Source organism: Chiloscyllium plagiosum, chromosome 18, assembly GCF_004010195.1.
Source record: "Chiloscyllium plagiosum isolate BGI_BamShark_2017 chromosome 18, ASM401019v2, whole genome shotgun sequence".
Classification (NCBI taxonomy): Eukaryota; Metazoa; Chordata; class Chondrichthyes; order Orectolobiformes; family Hemiscylliidae; genus Chiloscyllium; species Chiloscyllium plagiosum.
This window is the reverse complement of record NC_057727.1, coordinates 59,094,667-59,116,694: the sequence shown is the minus strand read 5'-3', so window position 1 is coordinate 59,116,694 and position 22,028 is coordinate 59,094,667. Positions and strand designations below refer to the sequence as shown.

The 22,028-nt window shown below is 41.8% G+C and overlaps 1 protein-coding gene across 1 annotated transcript in view; it reads left to right on the top strand.

Annotated features, from left to right (window-relative positions):
* nr2c2 (nuclear receptor subfamily 2, group C, member 2) overlaps positions 1-22,028 on the top strand; it is a 195,336-nt gene that overhangs the window by 54,564 nt on the left and 118,744 nt on the right. The window contains exons 5-7 of the mRNA XM_043708418.1: positions 3,496-3,592; positions 17,032-17,211; positions 17,906-18,053. Coding sequence (XP_043564353.1) covers positions 3,496-3,592; positions 17,032-17,211; positions 17,906-18,053 — 425 coding nt within the window. The remainder of the gene's footprint in view (positions 1-3,495; positions 3,593-17,031; positions 17,212-17,905; positions 18,054-22,028) is intronic.

Below are 22,028 nucleotides of genomic sequence, written 5' to 3'. Positions count from 1 at the left end.
GGTTGCTAGCCATTTCTCAATCCATGCCAATATATTGCCATAACTCACACATCCCTTGATTTGCACACTAAGCTCTTATGTGGGACTTCATCAAACATTCTGAAAGTCCAAATAAACAAAATTCACAATTTTTTCTCATCTACTGTACTAATTCCATACTCAAAAAATGTCCAGTTGGCTTGTCAAAGATGATTTCCTTTTCCCCAGTTGACTTTGTGTAATCCTATTATTATTTTCAATGTGTGTTGTTCTTATATCAGGCTGAAGGATTTGTTTCTATTTTGTATGACTATGATACCAGGGTAACCCATTTTTAGTCCTAAACCATAAGGTCTAAGAGCAGAATTAGGCCATTTAGCCCATCAAGTAAGCTCCACCATTCAATCATGCCTGATAATGTTTCTTAGTCCCATTCTCTTGTCTTCTCCCTACAAACCTTGACCTCCTTACTATTCGAGAACTTACCTATCTCTGTCTTAAAGATACTCAGTGACTTGGCCGCTACAGCCTTGTGCGGCAATGAGTTCCACAGATTTCCACCCTCAGCCTGAAGAAATTCCTCCTCATTTCAGACCTAAAGGATCAGCCCTCACTCTGAGGTTGTGCCTTCAGGTCCTAGTCTCTCCTGTTAGTTAAAAACACCATCTCCGAGACCACTGTATCCAGTACTCTCAGTAGTTTGTCAGTTTCATTGAGACTCCCCACCCATATCCCCCTAATTTCCATGGAGTATGGACCCAGAGTCCTCAACTACCCAACATGCCCTTTATCTCAGAATCATTTTTGTGAGCCTTCTCTGGATCCCCTCCAAGACCATTATATTCTTCCTTAAATACGGGACACAAAACTACTCACAATATTCCAAGTGTGGTCTGACCATAGCCTACACTAGTACATGCCTGCTTTTGTATTCTAGCTCTTTGAAAATAAATGGTAACATTGCATTTGCCTTCATAACTGTCAACTTAACCTGCATATTCACCTTAAAGGAATCCTGAACTAGGATATCTAAGTCTGTTTGTGTTTCAGATTTCTGAAGCCTTTCCCCATTTATAAAATAGTCTACATGTCTATTTCTCCAACCAAAGTGCATAACCTCCCACTTTCTCACATTGTATTCCATCTACCGCTTTTTGGTCCAATCTCCAAGTGCTACTGTAGCCTCCCTGCTTCCCAACACAACCTGCCCCTCCACCTATTTTTGTGTCAACTGCAAACTTAGTAACAATGTCATCAGTTCCTTTGTCCATATCGTTAATGTATAATACGAATAGTTGTGATCCCAATACTGACCTTCATGGAACTCCAGTAATCCTCTATTCATGCCAGTACCTTGCTCCTTACACCATGGGTCTAGTCTTATTTGGCAATCTTCTGTGCAGCACCTTGTCAAAAACTTTCTGGAAATCCACATAAGTCACCTCACTGGCTCTGCTTTGCAAACTTGCTTGATACCTTCTTAAAGAATTCTAACAGATTTGTCAGGCATTACCTCCCCGTAACAAAACTGTGATCTGTCAGCCTTACTTTACCACGCACTTCCAAGTACTCTGCAATCTCATCCTGAATAATAAATGCTAAAATCTTTCCCATGACCAAGGTTAGGCTAACTAGCTGATAAATGCTTGTCTTCTGCCTCCGTCCCTTCTGAAACGGGAGTGTTTCATTATCCATTTTCTTTGGAACCTTCCCAACTTCAGTGATACCTGAAAGATCACCACCTCCACAATCTCCCCAGCTTACTCCCTTTATAATTTTGAGGTGTATTCCATTCGGTCCAGGTGATTTATTCTCCTTCAGACCTTTCAGCTTCTCCAGCATCTTCTCCTTAGTGATGGCCACTATCTTCACCTCTGCCTTTGTTTCTCTTGAAGGAATGGTATGCCATCTTCTTCTCTGTTACCATTCTTCTGTTTCAGACTGTAAGAGATTTTCAGTAGTCTGTGCTAACCTTTTGATTTCTACATACATGTATAAACTCTTACAGTCCATTAGTTAGACCACAATGTGAACGCTTGACCTAATGAAACATGTACTGGCACTGAGGGCAGATCAGAAGAGATTCACTGGGTTGATACTACGTATGGAGGGACATTCTTACGAGAAGAGGTTGCGTAGATTGGGCCTATACTCCTTGACATATAGCAGAATGAGAGGCAATCTTATTAAAACACATACGTAGGGGATTTGATACAATAGGATGTTGAGACTGGGTCATTAAGTATTTTCAAGGCTGGAATAGACAGATTTTTAATCAGTAAGGGAAAGTGGAGGATTATCAGATCAGCCATGATGTCAATGAATGGTGAAGCAGATGGGTTGAATGGCCAACTTCCGCTCCTATGTTTTATGGTCTTATGATCTTATGGAATTCTAAATTGCTTCCAATTCTCTGGTTTGCGACTTTTAATCCACTGAATGGAATTGTACCAAATGAAAAGGAAAGGTGATTATGGTTGTCAGAGGTCAGTTTCAGGACACCACTGCAGGAGAACCTTAGAACAGCATCCATGGCCCATCCATCTTCAGCAACTGCATGGATGACCTCCTTTCCATCACAAGATCAGAAGTAGGGGGTGTTTGCTGATGATTGCACGATATTGAGCATCATTCATTAAACACTGAAGCAATCTGTGTCTAAATGCATTAAATCAACAATTTCCAGGTTTGGGTTAAGTGGCAAGTACTAATTCACATGTCCGAGGCAATCACCATCTCTAATAAGACAGAATACAACCATCTCCTCTTGATATTCAATGGCATTGCCATCACCAAATTCCACACTGTCAAAATTGTCAGGGTTACCATTGACCAGAAACTGAACTGGATTAGCTGTATAAATACTGTGGCTACAAGAGCAGGTCAGAGGCTAGGAAGTAACTTGCGTATTGTCTTCTCAATGTCTGTACAAAAGACACAGGTCAGAAGTGTGATGTACTATCCATTTTCCTGGATGAGTGCAGCTCTGATAAGACTTAAGAAGCTTAACATTTGATTGTAATTGGTGGAGTGCCAATGTTCTATCTCTCCATCACAGTGGCAATGTGTGCCATCTACAAACTGGACTGCAGGAAATCACCAAGACTTCTTCAAAAGTGCCTTCCAAGCTTGTGACCAGTACACCTAGAATGGCAAGGACCACAGATACATGGGAAAATCAGCACCTGCAATTTCCTCTTCAAGTCCCACACCATTCTGACTTGAAAATGTATCCCTGTTCCTTCATTATCACTGGATCAAAATCCTGGATCTGCCTCCCTAACTACATCATGGGCATTCCCTACAACTGAAAAACTAAAAGTTGGGGAGGGAGCATACCACTCCTTCTCCAAGGCAATTAGAGATGGATGTTAAATGGTTGGCAATCCAGTAAGTCCCAAGTGTCATGAATGGATAAAAAGATTGAACTTTGAGTTATATCATGAGCATATGATGCAGCAATCGGGCTTTGATGAATTGTCCTGGTGACTAATATTTTGACTTTTCTCTTTCCAGATTGTGACAGACGCGGTAGAACATCTGTTAATAAAAACAGAAGTACAACGTTCACAGCCAGCCGAGAACTGTGTTGTGTGTGGAGACAAAGCATCAGGTAAATACTAATTCGAGAATAATTTGAATAAGGTCCTAGCCAAGGCATAGTAAGCTATGGACCAAGTGCAGGTAAATGGGATTGGTTTAGTTTGGTGTTTGCTGGTTGCATTGACTTAGTAGGCTGAAAGGCTTGTTTCTATGCTGTATGACTCTGAGGTGACACAAAGCTTGGAAGTTTTTATTGATCTGTGGAATGTGGGTGTCGCTGACTGGTTCAGCATTTATTGCTCATTCCTTACTGCCCTTGAGAAGGTTGTGGCGAGCTGCCTTCTTGAACCGCTGCAGTCCAGACTGGTAGGATGTACAGCTACATGGCAGATTGCGTTTAATACACAGAAGCATGAAGTGATTTATTTTGGTTGGAAGATTGAAAAAAAGCAATAGGAATAAAAGGTGCAAGAGTAGAGAGACTTGGGAATTTGGGTGCATAACGGTGGCAGGAAAGTTGAGAAAGTGCTTCATAAGTGACATGGGCTACTGAATTTTATAAATAAAGGTGTGTAAACAAGGAAGTTATGGTGAATCGTTACAAAACATTGAACTGGCTTAAACTGAAGAATTATGTCTCGTTCTGGTTCCCCAGCTTTGGGTATTTAAGAAGGTGCAGAAAAGTTCGCGAAGACTGATTCTGAGGTTCAGTTATATGGATAACTTGGCAACACTGGAGCCAACAGGTGGCTGAGAGGAGATTGGGCAGATATGTTCAAAATCATAAGCAGATTTTTAAAAATTAATTCTTGGGGCATGGATGTTGCTGTCTGGGCCAGCATTTATTTCCCATTTCTATTGCCTTGTAAAGGTGGTGGTGAGCTGCCTTCTTGAACTACTGCAAATGGTGTGGTGTAGGTCGACCCGCAGTACTCTTACGGGGGGAGTTTGGGATTTTATCGCAAACTGTCCAAGGAACCTTACTGAGTTGATGCAATGTATCTTGTAGATGGTTTATATGTCGCTATACTTTAGTGCTGGAGGAAATTAATGTTGAAGGTGTTAGATGAGATGGAAAATAAATGTAGTGCTTTGTCCCGAATGGTGTTAAGGTTCTTGATTGTTATTGGAGTTGCACCCATCCAGATAGGTGGAGAATATTCCATTATACTCTTGGCTTGTGCTTTGTCGTTAGTGGACTGGCCTTGAGGGTTCAAAAGATACATGCTGCACAATTCCAAACTTTGACCTGCCCTTTTAGCCCAGCATTCATTTAACTGATTTTATTCTGTCCATGTGAACGTGTAAGCTGGGAACAGGAGTAGAACCTGCTCCACTACTTAATATGATATGGCTCCATTCGATATCTTCCATCGCCTTTACCTTAAAAATATTCAAAGACACTGCGTCTACTACTTTTTAAGGAAAATATTCCAAAGACCCATGGCCCTCTAAGAGATGAAATTTATTCTCATCTTTGTTTTACATGGACGACGCTTAATTTTAATCTTTGACCCGGAGTTCCAGATTCTCCCATGAGAGGAAACATCCTTTCCACATCCACTTTTCCATATCCATCCAATAACGGCCCCTTAGGATCTTAAAGTTTTCAATAAGGTCACCCCAACTCTTCAAAACTTCAGTGTATATATGAACCTGTCCAAGCTTTCCTTTGAAGATAACCCTCTTGTATTTGTCCAGGAAAATCTTCTCTGAACGGCTTCCAATGCATTTCCATATACAGAGTATTCCAAATGTGGTCGCACCAGCTCTCTCTAACAGGAGCATAGCATTGATAGTTTTGTATTAATTTTCTCTTGAGCATTACTGTCTTAGAGATCTACAGTATAGTAAATGGCCCTTCAACCCATCAGACCCCTGCTGGTCAAAAAAACCCACCTTTCCCATTTTCCAGCATTTGGCCCATAGCCGACTTATTGATCATCTTTGCCACCTCCTTGAAAAATTCAGTCAAGTTAGTAAGACATGACCTGCCTTGCACAAAGCCTTGCTGACTGTCCCTAATTAGGCCATGCTTTTCCAAATGTGCGGAAGTTCTATCCCTACAAATTCTCTCCAATAGAATTATTTCCTAACCACGGATGTGAGACTCATCAGCCTATAGTTTCCTGGATTATCCCGATTTCCCTTCTTGAGCACAGGAACGACATTAGTTACTTGCCGGAGCCAGGACTTCTCCAGTGCCTAGCGGGGATGCAAAGATATTGGTCAAGGCCCCAGCAATCTCCTCTCTCAATAACCTGGGGTAGATACAATCGGGACCTTGGGACTTATCCACTCTTCAAGAGACTCAATACTGCTTTTTTCTTGACCTCAAAATGCTTCAGCATATTGGCCTGCTCCATACAAATCTCACTGTTCTCTCTATCTTTCTGGGTGAATACCGATGCATGGTACTAATTTAGGATCTCGCCCACATCCTCTGCCTCTAAGCACAAGTTCCGTCCTTTCATCCTTCTCCCTAGTTATCCTCTTATTTTGAATCTATGCATGTATAGAATCTATGTATGTATAGAATGCCTTGGGATTCCCTTTAACCTTACTTGCCAAGGTCTTTTCCTAGTCCCTCCTTGATCTCCTAATTCCTGTTTGAGTTGTTTTCTTGCTTTCCTTATAGCCCTCATGGGCCCTGTCCAAATTTAGCTTCCTAAACTTTAAGACGCTTCTTTTTCAGTTTTGACTAAATTAACAACCTCCATCATCATCCAAGGGTCCCTTACCTTGCAATCTTGACCTTCCTTCTTACTGGAACATGCTGGTCCTGAATTCTGATCAGGTCTTTAAACAACTCCCATGTGTCAAGTGTGGACTTGCCCAATAATAGCTCCTCTCAATGATCACTCCTTAGCTTCTCCTAATACTGACGTAATTTTCCCTCCCCCAATTTAGTACTTTCCCATAAGGTCCTGACTTATCCTTACTCATGGCTATCTTAAAACATGGGAGTTGTGATCACTGTTTCCAAAATGCTCTCCCACTGGAAGGCCAGTCAACTGACCTGGCTTATTAGCCTGTGCAAGATCCAGTATGGCCCCTCCTCTAGTTGGATTACTGTTTCAAGAAACCCTCTTGGATGCACTTAACAAATTCTGCCCATCTAAGCCTCTTGCTCTAAGGGAATACCAGTCAATATTGGGAATGTTAAAGTTACCTAATATGATAACCCTGTTGTGATTGCATCTTTCCAAAATGTGACTATATATTTGCTTCTCAATGTTTTGATGGTTAATGTGGGGCCAATAATATAGTACTATCGGAGTAACTGGAATATTATCTGCAATTCTGATCTCCTTCCTATCGGAAAGATGTTATGAAACTTGAAAGGATTCGGAAAAGATTTACAAGGATGTTGCCAGGGTTGAAGGATTTGAGGAGAAAGTGAGGTCTGCAGATGCTGGAGATCAAAGTTGAAACTTTATTGCTGGAACAGCACAGCAGGTCAGGCAGCATCCAGGGAACAGGAGATTCGACGTTTCGGGCACAGGCCCTTCCTCAGGAATGAGCAGAGAGTGTTCAGCAGGAGAAGATAAAAGGTAGGGAGGAGGGACTTGGAGGAGGGGCGTTGGAAATGTGATAGGTGGAAAGAGGTCAAGGTGAGGGTGATAGGTCGGAGTAGGATGGAGGCGGAGAGGTCAAGAAGAAGACTGCAGGTCAGGAAGGCGGTGCCGGGCTGGAGGGATTCGGCTGAGACAAGGTGGGGGGAGGGGGGATGAAGAAACTGGTGAAGTCCAAGTTCATCCCCTGTGGTTGGAGGGTTCCCAGTCGGAAGATAAGACGCTCCTCCTCCGACCGTCGCGTTGTTGTGGTTTGGCGGTGGATGAGACCTGCATATCCTCGGTGGAGTGGGAGGGGGAGTTGAAATGCTGTGCTACAGGGTGGTTGGGTTGGTTCGTCCGGGTGGCCCAGAGGTGCTCTCTGAATCGCTCCGCAAGTAGGCGGGGAAAGGTTGAATAGGCTAGGGCTGTTTTCCCTGGAGTGTCGGAGGCTGAGGGGTGACCTTATAGAGGTTTATAAAATCATGAGGGGCATGGATAGGATAAATAGACAAAGTCTTTTCCTTGGGGTGGGGGAGTCCAGAACTAGAGGGCATAGGTTTAGAGTGAGAGGGGAAAGAAATAACAGAGACCTAAGAGGCAACTTCTTCACTCAGAGGATGGTAGGTGTATGGAATGAGCTGCCAGAGGAAGTGGTGGAGGCTAGTACAATTAGAACATCTAAAAGGCACTTGGATGGGTATATGAATAGGAAGGGTTTGGAGGGATATGGGCCAGGTGCTGGCAGGTGGGACTAGATCGGGTTGGGATATCTGGTCGGCATGGACCGAAGGGTCTGTTTCTGTACTGTAAATCGCAATGATTCTATGACTCTAATTGAACCCTATTTTTGAACTCTACTCATATTCTCTCAGTGGATGAGTCCTCCAATATGACCCCTCTGACTGCAGATGTGACATTCTCCCTGATTAGTAATGCCAACTTCTCCACCTCTTTGTTTTGGATGAGATACAGGAAGGTAAAAAAAAGAATGAGACCCTGAAATGTTGAGGAGCTAGTCCTTCCTTCCCTCAATCAAGTTTTTGTAATGGCCACAATATCATAGAACCTGGATCAGTACATGGGACTAAGCTCATCTGCCTAACCTATAATACTCCTTGTGTTGAAATAAACAAACTTCAGTCTATTAGTACCATCGTATTCATTTACTGTCTCTGCTTGTCCATCCTCTGAGGTTCTGGTCTTAACATCGATCTTCCCCTCAATCCTTCCACTTGCTGACCTGCTGCTCTGGTTCGCAGTCCGCTGCCACTCTAGTTTAAACCTTCCTGAGTATCGCTAGCAAACCTCCATGCGAGGATACCGGAGGTTCCCCTCCAGTTAAGGTGAAACCCATCCCTCTTGTACAGGTCACCCCCACCCAAGAAGAGATCCAATGATCCAAGAGCCTGAAACCTTGCCTCCTGCACAAGCTCCTTAGTCATGCATTCGTTTGTCCTATCTTTGTACTTTTTGCAGCACTAGCACATGACACTGGTAATAACCCAGAGATAACTACCCTTGAGGTCCTGGACCTTGTTCCTCTTTCCACCTATGTCATTGGTACCAATGTGCACCCCTGGCTGGTCACCCTCTCCCTTAAGAATTTCATGCCACTGCTCAGAGATGTTTTTGACTCTGGCACCAGAGAGGCATCACACCATTCTGGAGTGTTGAGGTCCTAAGTGTTGAGGTCCTAACTAGCAAGTCTCCTACTATAGCTCACTTGTATCTCACCCAACTCTACTCTACAGCAGAGCCATTTGTGGTGTCACAAGCCTGGCTGCTGCTGTTCCACTCCCCTGAGAGGCTCTTCCCCCTACCAACAGTATCCAAATTGGTATATCTGTTAGAAGGGGGATTGCCACAGGAGACTGCTGCACTACCTGCCTTTCCTGGTGGTTACCCAACTACCTGACTGAATCTGTGGTGTGACTACTTCCCTATAAGTAGTGTCTATGGCACTCTTGTCCAACCAAGCAGTGCGTATATGAGGAAGTACACTTCCTGCAGACATGATTGTCAGGGATACTAGTCTGGCATGGGGAGCACACCACTGCCTTAACTGCTAACTTTGTCCCTTTACTAATGTAGCCTTTGAGGGTTATTGTTCCTTAACACCAGTGGTTGGGGATTTGGGAGAGAGGGGAGGATGTCTTCCTCTCCTAGAGTGCTCCTCAGTGAAGTGCTCTCTGCTGCCCTCTCTTGGATGTTATTCATGTTCTCTCTCAATCTCCTCTGCTCCAAGGAACACAACTCCAGTTTGTCCAATCTCTGTTCATAACTAAATTCTCCAGCCGTGCAACATCCTACTAAGTCTTGTCTGCACCCTCTCCAGTACTATCACATTGTATCACCTAATAGCTGTGGTTTAATTTTTTTATACAGTTCCAACATAACCTCCCTTCTCTTAAGCTTTATGCTTCAACTAATAAAGGCAAGAATCCCATATGTCATTTTAGCTACTTTCTCCACGTGCACACTAATTCCTCTTTGATCTTCAGTGATTCCCAGGATCCTACCGTCCATCATGTATTACCTTGCCATTGTCCTGACCAAGTACATGACCTCTCATTTATCCAGAATAAATTTCATTTGTCACTGATTAGCCCCTTTGACCAACTTGTTTATATTCCCTTGTATCAATTTTTGTACCGTCTGCAAACTTAACTGATCAGTCCTTCTGCATTCAAGTCTAAGTCATTTCTATAAACCACAAACGGTGGAGGCCCTAATGGACACAGACTTTCAGTCAGAAAAAAAAAACACCTCTTAACCATCCCCCTCTGGTTGATGCCACTCAACTAATTGTGGATCCAAATTGACAAATTTCCTTGGATCCTAGGGGTTAGAACATAGAACATAGAACAATACAGCACAGAACAGGCCCTTCGGCCCACGATGTTGTGCCGAACATTTGTCCTAGCTTAAGCACCCATCCATGTACCTATCCAATTGCCGCTTAAAGGTCACCAAAGATTCTGACTCTACCACTCCCACAGGCAGCGCATTCCATGCCCCCACCACTCTCTGGGTAAAGAACCCACCCCTGACATCTCCCCTATACCTTCCACCCTTCACCTTAAATTTATGTCCCCTTGTAACACTCTGTTGCACCCGGGGAAAAAGTTTCTGACTGTCTACTCTATCTATTCCTCTGATCATCTTATAAACCTCTATCAAGTCATCCCTCATCCTTCGCCGTTCCAACGAGAAAAGGCCTAGCACTCTCAACCTCTCCTCGTACGACCTATTCTCCAATCCAGGCAACATCCTGGTAAATCTTCTCTGCACCCTCTCCAAAGCTTCCACATCTTTCCTAAAGCGAGGCAACCAGAACTACACACAGTACTCCAAATGTGGCCTAACGAAAGTCCTGTACAGTTGCAACATCACTTCACGACTCTTGAATTCAATCCCTCTGCTAATGAACGCTAATACACCATAGGCCTTCTTACAAGCTCTATCCACCTGAGTGGCAACTTTCAAAGATTTTTACTTTTGCTAAAAGCCTCCTATGTGGGACCTTATCAAAAGCTTTGCTGATGTCCTATTCTTTCTGCATGCTAATCTTTTGTGATTCTTGTACTAAGACAGCCAGATCCTGCTGTATCAGAGGGTTTGCAATCTCTAACAATTTATAATATTCTCTTCTTGATTCTTCCTGTTAAAATGTACAACTTGACATGTACTCAAATTATACTCCATTAGCCAGATCTTTTCCCACTCACCTGACCTATCTAAATCCCTTTGTATCATTCTTACAACCTACTTTCCTACCTACTTTCCTACCTAAGACCATAAGAACTTAGAATAGGAGTGGGCCCCTCAAGCCAGCTGCGCTATTCAAAAAGGTCATGGTTGATCTGACATTACTCACGCCTACTTTCCTACCCTTTTCCCTTAATCCTTGATTCCCCTACTAATCAAGAATCTATCTCAGCCTTAAATACATACAAGAACTGTGGCCCACAATGTATGTGGCAAGGAGCTTTAAAGACTCTGAAGCCTCTGAGAAAGAGACTATCTGAGACTGTGTCTTCTGGTCCTAGACTCTTCCGTGAGAGTCCTTTCATTTATGTCATACTATCTTTGTCATCAGCAAAGTTGCCAACCGTACTTTTGGTCTCTTCATCCAAGTAATTTATTGTGAAAAGTTGAAGTCCCAGCACCGATTGCACATTCATTACAAACTGCCAACTAGATCAAGATCCATTTATACCAACTCTCTATTTACTAGCAAGCCAGTCATCTCTCAACGCCAAAGTAGCATTTACACAACAATGTGGAGACTTGCAGGTATGTCCTGTATGCAAAAAAGCAGGATAAATTCAACCAAGTCAATTACTACCCTATCAGACTAACGTTGAATTTCAGTGAAATGCTGAAAGAACTTGATAGTGCTATCAGGCTACAGTTGCAAAGGACTAATCTGCTCACTGACACTCAATTTGGTTTCCATCAAGGCTACTCAGCCCTTGACCTCATTATAGCTTTGGTACAAATATGAACAATAGATCTGACTTCCAGAACTGACTGCCCATGATATCACAGCAGCATTTGACCAAATATAGCATTCAGCAGCACTAGTAAAACTGGATTCAGTTTACAGTAGGGAAAAACTCTCCATTGGTTGGGGTAGTTGCGATTGTTGGAAGTCAATCAACTCAGCTCTGTGGCATCTCTGCAGAAGTTCCTCACGGCAATGTTCTAGGCCAAACCATCTTCAACTGCTTCAATGACCTTTATAAGTTCAGCAATGACGATGTTAATCATCCGTGAGCAATGTCTAGCACCATTTGCGAATCGGCGAAAGTGAGGACTGCAGATGCTGGAGATTAGAGTCGAGAATGTGGTGCTGGAAAAGCACAACAGGTCAGACAGCATCCGAGGAGCAGGACAATTGACATTTTGGGCAAAAGCCCTTCATATGGAAAGCCCTTCACCATTTGCGACTCCTCAGGTAGTCAATCAGTCCAGGCCCAAATACAAAATGATCTGGGCGCATTAGCCTTGGGTTGACAAGTTGCAAGTAACATTGACAACATGAGTGCCAGGTTCTCCAACAAGACACAATCCATCTAGCACCCCTTGACTATCAATGGCATTAATAGTACTGAATCCCGCTTTTAGTATTGAGGGTTACTTCTGATAGTTGATTAGTTATATAATTGATGTATTAGTTCTACATTTCCAAAGATCCCGACATTTGGGAATGATCCTTTAGAAACAGAGAAGACCGTTCAGCTTATAAAGCCTGCTCTGACATTAAATATGATCCTGCATTTTACCTACCCTGTCCTTTACACCATTAATAATTGTAAATTTGTTAACCTCTCCTTTAAATTCATTCAGAGATTGAATTTCCATAATCCTGTATGGTAGAGAATTCCAAAGATTCACAGCCCTCTGAGTACAAAAACTCTCCTTACTTTGGTTCTGAATGGCATCTCGTTATTTTTAAATTGTGCCCCCTAGTTTCAAATTTGCTAACCAGGGGAAACATCTATATTTATCCTTTTAAGTATTTAAGGTTTCAGTTAGCCCTCCTTTCATTCTTTGAAACTCTAGAGTATACAAGCCTGGTTTGCCCAATCGCTGTTCCTGCCAGAGCAAGTCTGGTGAATCTATGCTACACTCCCTTTCTATGACACTAAAATCTTTCCAGAGATGAGAAAACCACCATTGTGCTCCATAACTGAAGCAAGACTCCACTACCCTATACTCCAGATCTTCTCACAATAAAGGTTAACATTCCATTAGCATTCTTAACAGCTTGCTGCACCTGCATGTTAGCCTTTCAAAGCTCATCAACAAAGGCGCCTAGGTTCCTTTATCTATGCTTTCCAATCACTCATCATATAAGAAATGCTCTGCACATATGTTCACCCTGCCAAAATGGATAGCCACCTGTTTTTCCACATTATATTCCATCTTCCGTTTTTTTGTCCAGTCACACAGTAAGTAGGGCCCAAGTATTAATCTTTGCAGTACCTCGATAGTCACAGTCTGTCAACACAAAAATGACATTTTGATTACTATTTTGCTTTGTGTCTGTTAGCCAATCCTTAACTCACCTCTGTGCATTTTATTAGTAAGATCCTGGGAGAGATCAATATGATTTCAGAATCTGATCAGCTAAATGTTTGATTTTAAGATTTATAAAATTTACAGATTTTTTTTAAAAAAGATTTAATAGCAAGTAGGGGGAGGTTACTTATGTTTTACTGAGATCTGTCTCTTGATTGAATTTTAATATAAAAGATAGATATTTATCCCATAGCAGTGTTTTGAGCAGTAAGACTGTGCTGACATTGAGTTTTTGAGCAAAGTATTGTATGTGCTTTTAGGTATTTTTATGGGTTTGTAATTTGTTAAAGAGACAGAGATGGATTTTAATAGTTATGTACTCTTCCTTTGCAGTAAGGTTATTGTCAGATGTGGAAGGATCATTTGGAGCCTTGGATGGAGGTGAGGGGGAGGATGTGGGAAACATGTTCCTATAGACTGTGTCTGCAGGCAGTATGTTTGCTTGCAAATCCTATCAGATCACATGGATTGGTTGGAGCGGCAATTAGAGGCAGCGAGGAATTTACAGTAGCCAGGGGTGTGCTGGATGGTAGTTTCAGGAAGGTAGAAAAACCACAGATATATTCAGTTAGATGGATCATTGCTAAGAAGGGTAAGAGACATTGGCAGATGGTGCAGGAGTCTCCTGGGCTAACCCCATCTCTTATTTTCAGTACCGTAATTGGATGGCCTCTAAGGGAAATATAGCACTGACAGCTGGGTTACTGGTACCCTGACTGTCTGTATTGTGAAGTGATCAATTGTGATAGGGGACACTCACCAGGGACACAGGCAGTGGTTTCTGTGGCTGTCAGCGAGAAATCAGAATGGTGTGTGGACTCCCTAGTGCCAGAGTCAAAGATGTCTCGAAGCGTGCACAGAATATTATTGGAAAGGAAGAGTGACCAGCTGGAGGTCATTGTACACGTTGGTACCAATAACATTGGTAGCAAAAGAGTCGAAGTTCTGCAGAGAGAATATAGGAAATTAGGCAGGTTAAAAAGTAGGTAATCAGGGGTAGTATTATCTGGATTTCTCTTGGTGCCATGTGCTAGTGAGAATAGGAATAGGTGGATGGGGACAGATGAATGTGTGGCTAATGTTATGAAGATGTGTGTGTACTGTACTTTTTTAAGAGACTTAAAAGCTTGCAGAGCTACCTGACAGTACCAAGTATTCTGAATTAGATCGAATGTAACATGTTGTCCAGCAGCTCGGGTAGTTGGTTGCCTGGAGACAAGAACAAATTTGAATTAGGCCAATTAATTTAAATTATACACCCAAAAAAAACAAGCTTCAATCAAGTTTGAATTTAGTATGTTGACAATATTAAAAGCCAATGACACAATCCGATGCTTTGGGGGTATAAGACTGGGAAAAATTGAACAGTTGGGAGGACCAAAAGACCAACAGATGTAGGCTGCGAGTAATCTCTGAAAGGTATCTGTTTCAAGAAGGAGTTTGCACAGAGAAAAACATTGACATAGACCTAGAGAGCAAATCTGCAAAGAGAAGGTTCGATAGCTGGCTGGTTTTGAAATTTGAATTTTTCAGTAAATCTTAATCCGGGGTTTTATCGGACTAGTATTATAGAAGGGAAAGTAAAAGATAGGTTATAGGAAGGAGTTGTAAATAGTTGTTAGTTAATTATTCTCTGTTATACTTTAAGAAATAAAGCTGTTAATTTTTACTTAATAGTTCTTGGCCTCTTGAAGTTTCACAGATTACTGCATGGGATAAATGTTTTCTGTGTTGCTGGTTTAAATTAAGCTGGAGGGTTTACCCTTTGACGTAACACTAAGGAGCTTTATAGAGGGCAAGAATTCATATTTTTGGACCATTGGGATCTCTTCTGGGTTAGATGTGACCTGTATAAGAAGGACAGGTTGCGTGTGAATTGGAAAGGAGCAAGGTGGGGACCCATAGAGCTAAGTCTGAGGCTGGTACATTAGATAAGGGGAGCAAATTAAAATAGTCAAGGCAGCCAAGAGCATGGTGGAGAACAAGGTAAGATTGATAAATTAAACTGCATTTATTTCAATGCAAGAGGCCTGACAGGTAAGGCAGATGAGCTGAGGGCATGGTCGGGAGCATGGGACTGTGACATCATAGCTATTACAGAAACATGGTTCGGGTGGACAGAACTGGCAGCTTAATGTTCCAGGGTATGTATGCGATAGAAAGGAGAGAAAGGTTAGGAGGTGGGGTGTTTTTTGTTAAGGATAGCGTTACACTTGTACTGAACGAGGATATTCCTGGAAGAACATCCAGTGAAGTTGAGAAATAAGAAAGAGATGATCACCTTTTTGGGATCGTAATATAAGTGTCCCAATAGTGAGCAGGAAATTGAGAAGCAATTATGTAAGGAGAATAATAGGGTTGCAATGGTAAGGGATTTTAACTTTCCAAGCATAGACTGGGCCATAGTGTCAAGAGCTTGGATGGAGAGGAATTTGTTAAGTATGTACAAGAAAATTTTCTTCTTCAGTATGTGGATGCAATGCTAGAAGAGGAGCCAAACAAGACCTTATCTTGGGAAATAAGGCCGAGTAAGTGTCAAGAGGTGTCAGTGGGAGAGCACATTGGTGCAAATGATCATAATTCCATTAGCTTTAAAATAGTTGTGGAAAAGGGTAGACCTAATCTAAAAGTTCTAAATTGTAGGAAGGCCAATTTTGATGGCATTAGACAGGAATATTCAAAAGTTGATTGGGGGAGCCTGTTCACAGGTAAAGGCATGGTTGGAAATTGGGAGGCCTTCAAAAATGAGTTGACAAGAGTTTAGGGATAGTATGTTCCTGTAACATCCTGCTCTAGGAAAGATGTTAAATTGAAAGGGTTCAGAAAAGATGCTGGGTCTGTTCTGCACATTGGACATGACATAGGATGATGATGGTGGTTTCTGGCATATTATTGAACTCATCAGCTCAGATCTTACAGGCAGTGTCAGTTTGTTACTTGATTAATCTGCTGGATAGTTTTGCCATTAGGCCAGAGACGTTCACAAAGAGGATTTTACAGGGCTGACACAGCTATATTTACTTAGTTAATTGCAAAAGTTTAATTCCTTTTATCAGACTTTGTAGCAGTTTAGGACAACAACTGATTGACTTACGAGGACATTTCAAAGGGCACTTAAGAATCAAACACATGGCTGCTATTCTGGAGTCACTTAATGTCCAGACCATGAGAAAATGGCTAGCTTTGTTCCCTCAGAAATTTGTGAAACGTGGGTTTTTATGACAATCAGCATTGGTTTCACAGTTACTATTGGACTAGCATTTTAATTTCAGAGTTATTAATTGAATTCAAACTTCACCATCTTCCCTAGTGGAATTTGAATCCAAAGTCCCAAAACATTAACCTAGGTCTCTGGAATCTTAGACAAAAGTGAGGACTGCAGACGCTGGAGATTAGAGTCCAGATTGGAGTGGTGCTGGAAAAGCACAGCATCCGAGGAGCAGGAAAGTCAACATTTCGGGCAGGAGCCGAGACAAGCCCTACATCACTTATACCAGCTATTGTGCAGTACGTTGTACTGACCAATATTGATTGCTTAATTAGCATTAATTTTTTTAAATGATCTGTTTGTAAGATTGACTTGTTCACAAACAGAAAATGCAGCAGGCTAACAATAACATCACTTTGAAAGTAGTTAATTGGTTGTGGATACTTTGGGACAACTTAAGGTGGAGAAAAGTGTTTTTGACATACAATTCTTTGGATATCCAGAAGTGGGGATCAGCTAATAATTTTTGAAGTGCGATTTTCAGAAACATAAAACAGAGGGAGCTTTATTCGAGACGACTGATTTTATTCTGTTAGACACTAAGCTCACCCATCAAGATCTGACAATATACCTAAATATGCTCCTTTACCTTTAAAGGGCGTCACTATGGTGCAGTCAGCTGTGAGGGTTGTAAAGGGTTCTTCAAGCGAAGCGTAAGGAAAAATCTGACATATAGCTGCCGTAGCAGTCGAGACTGTGTCATCAACAAGCATCATCGTAACCGCTGTCAGTTCTGCAGACTTCAAAAATGTTTGGAGATGGGAATGAAAATGGAATGTAAGTATTACATTGTTCCTGGTGTGCCAGGGTAAAGTTGGACTGTATCTGGAGAACCAGGGGAGGTTTGGACTGGAGCCAAAGTGTTGATGGAGTTCCATATTGTAGCTGGGATGCCAGGGAGAGTTACATTGTATTTGAATTGTCGGGGGAGTGTGACAACAAAGAGAAGCAGACTTTTAGTGTAATGCCTCAGCCAAGCCCCTGAAATTCCCTTTTGATTGCTAATCAGTTCTCCTCTCTTTACCATCCTTTTACCTTTATTTAGCTTTAGAATACTTTGGGATTCTGTTTTGTTAGCTGCTAGTTTCTTTTTATACTCTATCATTGCTTCTTTCCTTTTTCACTTGGTCTCCTGCCTTCTATATTCAGTTATATTATCACTTGATCCAGCTGGCATACCTCATTCCCAAAAATGAGGTTTAATTCTTCTGTTCAATCTTTTCAAAGCTGTCTGTCCATATTAGTAGAGGAACCTGAGACACTAGAGCAGGGAAAATGTCCCAAATGTCAGGAACACTGCATGTCATTTATAAAGAATCACAGGACTGATCATTCTGTAAGAACCATCCAGCTGTATAAGTTGTATCAAGCCAAGAGAGAGGTTGGTGAATATACTGAAAGCACACACCCCACAAATGGAGTTCTCTTACTTATTGTACTCATGACATTGTCACTTTTCTTCTAATGCTAGCTGTCCAGTGTGAGAGAAAACCAATTGAGGCACAACGGGAGAAACCAGCAAACTGTGCAGCTTCCACAGAAAAGATCTACATCAGGAAAGATCTAAGGAGCCCACTCACAGCCATGCCAACGTTCATCACAGGCAAAGAAAGTGTAAGGTATAATTAACAGCAATGTTTACCTGGAGATTCAAATAAGGAGACTTTTAGTAATGTCTTGGATTTTCCACATGCACCATAAGGTGTGACTTTCTGGATTGTTGCAGCAATTGACTGTCAGTGGTGCTAGAGGACATTGAGGACTTCCTCTAATAATGCCACTTGAACCTAACTGACTAAGCTCTCACTTTCCAACCCTTTCTAATTTTGAGTCCTTGGCTACTTACTTTGTAGGAATTCCTACACCATGGACATGGGGTTTGAACAGACTGAGTCTTGAGTGTGAAACAGCTAGCGATAAAATACCCTGCCAGCAAATGTCGAAATGTTAGAGAGGATTGGAATGTTGATACTGGAAACTAGATATTCAAGAGGAATTAACATTGCAGAATAGGCAAAAAAGAATAGAAAATGGGGTAGCTTTGTTAATAAAGGATGATATTAATATAGTGATGAATAGTAACATAGGTCCAATAGGTTTATTCCTCATTGTTTGGCTGAAAATAAGGGATTCCAAGGGAAAGAAGAAGGGAAGATCACTATTCTCCACACGAGAGGTTTGGAGAAGGCACACCCAGAATGAGATACAGCCCAAATGAATGGATGATACTGGAAATTTAGAGCACTCTAGGATTTCAGTGCATGGAGTAAGAAGTGTCTTATGGCATTTTCTCGTTCATAGTTTGTGTGGTCTTTTCCAGGGCTTATAGTTTGAAACGATATATTCTTCAGCTTCAAATGAGCAGAGAGTAGGGAGATCAGCTGCAGCTTCAGAGAACTGCAGATTGGGAAAGCAAATTGAAACAGGAATGTGTGTGTTGGTGGTTTGTGATTTTAAACATTTGTATATTTTTTGGAAGAAGGAATTAACTGAGAAACAACAGGATTAAATGAAAGTTAGAGCCAATATAATGAAGGAATATAAGTAAGCAAAGCAGAGTAAGGAAGTACAGCTAGGGTAAGGGAAGTAAGTTAAGAGTATTCTTACACAAACCTTTTTTTAGGAAAGAGAGTTACTCAAGCTTAAAAGAAGTCTTGACTGCAGAGCTTGCTCCTCACATGATATGTGACAAATTATAGGAAATGTGTCAAACTGCAGCTACTGACAAATCACATTTCAGAGTTGGAGTTGTAGGTGAATTCGCTGTGGAGTGTCCACAATGCTGAGAAATGCATGGAAATCCTATTCAGTGAGGTGGTCATGCCACAGATGCAGATTGAATAGGCAGAGGGGGCGTGGCTGACCACCAGGTACAGTAGAGGAAGGCATGTAGTACAGCAGCCCCCTGTGTCTAAACACTTTTCTAATAAATATACCATTTTTGGATACTGTTGGAGGAGATGACTGTGCAGGTGAAAACAGTGGGAGCTAACTTCACGGCACCATGGGTGAATGTGCTGCACAAAAGGGGAGGAAGCAGAGAGGCAAGGCTATAGTGGTAGGGGATTCAATTGTAAGGACAACAGACTGACAATTCTGTGACCGCAAAACAGACTCCAGGATGGTATGTTGGCTCCCTGGTACTAGGGTCAAGGATGTCACTGAATGATTGGAGGGTGAGGGCAAACAGACAGAGGTTGTGGTACATATTGGTGCCGACAACATAGGTAGAAAAGGGATGAACTCCTGAAAGGTCGTAAGTAGATTAAAGAACAGGAACCAAAAGGTAGTGATCTCTGGATTAATTCTGGTGCCTCGTGCGAGTGAGTATAGGAGTAGGAGGTTAGTCCAGACAAATGTGTCGTTTGAGAGATGCTGCAAGAGGGAGATCATTAGATGTCTGGCACATTGAGACAGTATTTGAGAGTGGTGGGACCTGTACAAGGCAGATGGGTTGTACCTGAACAGGAATGGAACTAGCATCCTTGCAGGGAAGTTTACTAGTACTGTTGGGATGTTTAAACTAACTTGGCAGGAGGCTGGGATCCTGAGAAAATGATCAACAGGGGAATGAACAGCCAAAATTAGAAGTCAGTGAGTCAGGAAAGCATAGGCATTGTGGGCCAGTTAAGGCATAACGGCATTAATCAAGGATAGATGATACTTATTTTAATGCTAGTAATCTGATGAACGAGAGGCAGATGAGTTGAAGGCAAACACAAATGAAAAAAGAATGTGTGATGTTTTTGCTGTCACTGAGACTTGGTTTTGAGAGGGGCAGGATTGACAACTCAATATTTCAGGGTACAGGGCTGTCAGGTGAGACAGGGAAGGAGGTAAAAAAAGGAGGATGCAATTTTGAACAGAGAATCTATTACAGCAGTAAGGAGGGATGACAGCTTCGTAGGCACCTCAAATGAAGCTATATTGATACAACTTAAAAACCAAAAAGGAGCAAATGCATTGCTGGGAGTATGCAAAGGCCTCCTGACAGTCAGGAGAAATAGAGGAGCAGATATGTAGGCAAATTTCAGTGAAGTGTAAAAGTGATAGTGGGAGATGTCAACTTTCCCTAAATTAACTGCGGTAGTCATTATGTGAAAGATTTTGAGGGAGTGGAATTCGTAAAATACATCCAGGACAACTTTTTAAGCCAGTATGTATGAGGTCCTACAAAAGAGGAAGTGATCCTGGACTTTAAATTTATTACTTCAATGGCTTGCCCAGTTTAATTATCAGTGGGAGAGGTATTTACAAGCAACGATCATTATGCTATTAGATCCAAGATTGTTATGGCAAAGGAGAGAGTCCCACATGGAAGACTGAAATCAAAGTTCTCAAGAAGGATGATTTTAATAAGTTCAGATACAGTATGGCCAGAGTAGACTGAGTACAGATACGTTCAGGTAAATCTGAGAGCAGTGGAATGTATTCAAAAAGAAAATATGGAGACTACAAGGCAAACATGTTCCAAGAAAGAAAAAGGGTGGGACCATTAAATGCTGTGAATCCTGTATATCGGAGAATAAAAAGGATTCGATTAAGAGAGAAAGGAGGCTTTTTGCACATCCCAATGGTTCAAAACAACAGAAGCCCTAAAGGAAAATAGAGTGTGCAGAAGGGAATTTAAAAGATTAAGACAGCGAAAAAGGGATATGAAAGGATGCTGTTAAATAAGATAAAGGAAAATCCTAAATTGTTTTACAGGTACGTTAAAAGTAAAAAGATAACAAGGGAAAGATTGGACCCACTAAGGACCAAAGTGATAATTTGTGCATGGAGCCAGAGGATGTAGGTAGCATTCTAAGTAAATGCTTTCAACTGTGTTCAATGGTTTTAATAAATGCTTTAAACTTTAATGTAGGAGGGTTGATCAGTAAATTCGCAGATTGTACAAAATTTAATGCATTGCTAAGTAGTGAGAAAGATTGATAGCATTTGGACGAAGTGATCGGAATGCAAAGTACTGGGCTAATGGTAAGATTCTTGGGAGTGCAGATGAGCAGAGAGATCTCGGTGTCCATGTACACAGATCCCTGAAAGTTGCCACCCAGATTGACAGGGTTGTTAAGAAGGCATATAGTGTTTTGGCCTTTATTAATAGAGGGATTGAGTCCCAGAGCCAGGATGTTATGCTGCAGCTGTACAAAGCTCTGGTACGGCCACACTTGGAGTATTGTGTACAGTTCTGGTCACCACATTATAAGAAGGATGTAGAAGCTTTGGAAAGGGTGCAGAGGAGATTTACTAAGATGTTGCCTGGTATGGAAGGAATGTCTTACGAGGAAAGGCTGAGGGATTTGTAGCTGTTCTCATTAGAGAGAAGAAGGTTGAGAGGTGACTTAATAGAGACATACAAGATAATCAGAGGGTTAGATAGGGTGGACAGGGAGAGCCTGTTTCCAAGTATGGGAATGGCAAACACGAGGGGACACAACTTTAAAGTGAGGGGAGATAAGACAGATGTCAGAGGTAGTTTCTTTACTCAGAGAGTAGCAAGGGTATGGAATGCTTTGCCTGCAATGGTAATAGATTCGCCAAGTTTAAGTGCATTTAAGTCGTCATTGGACAGGCATATGGACGTACATGGAATA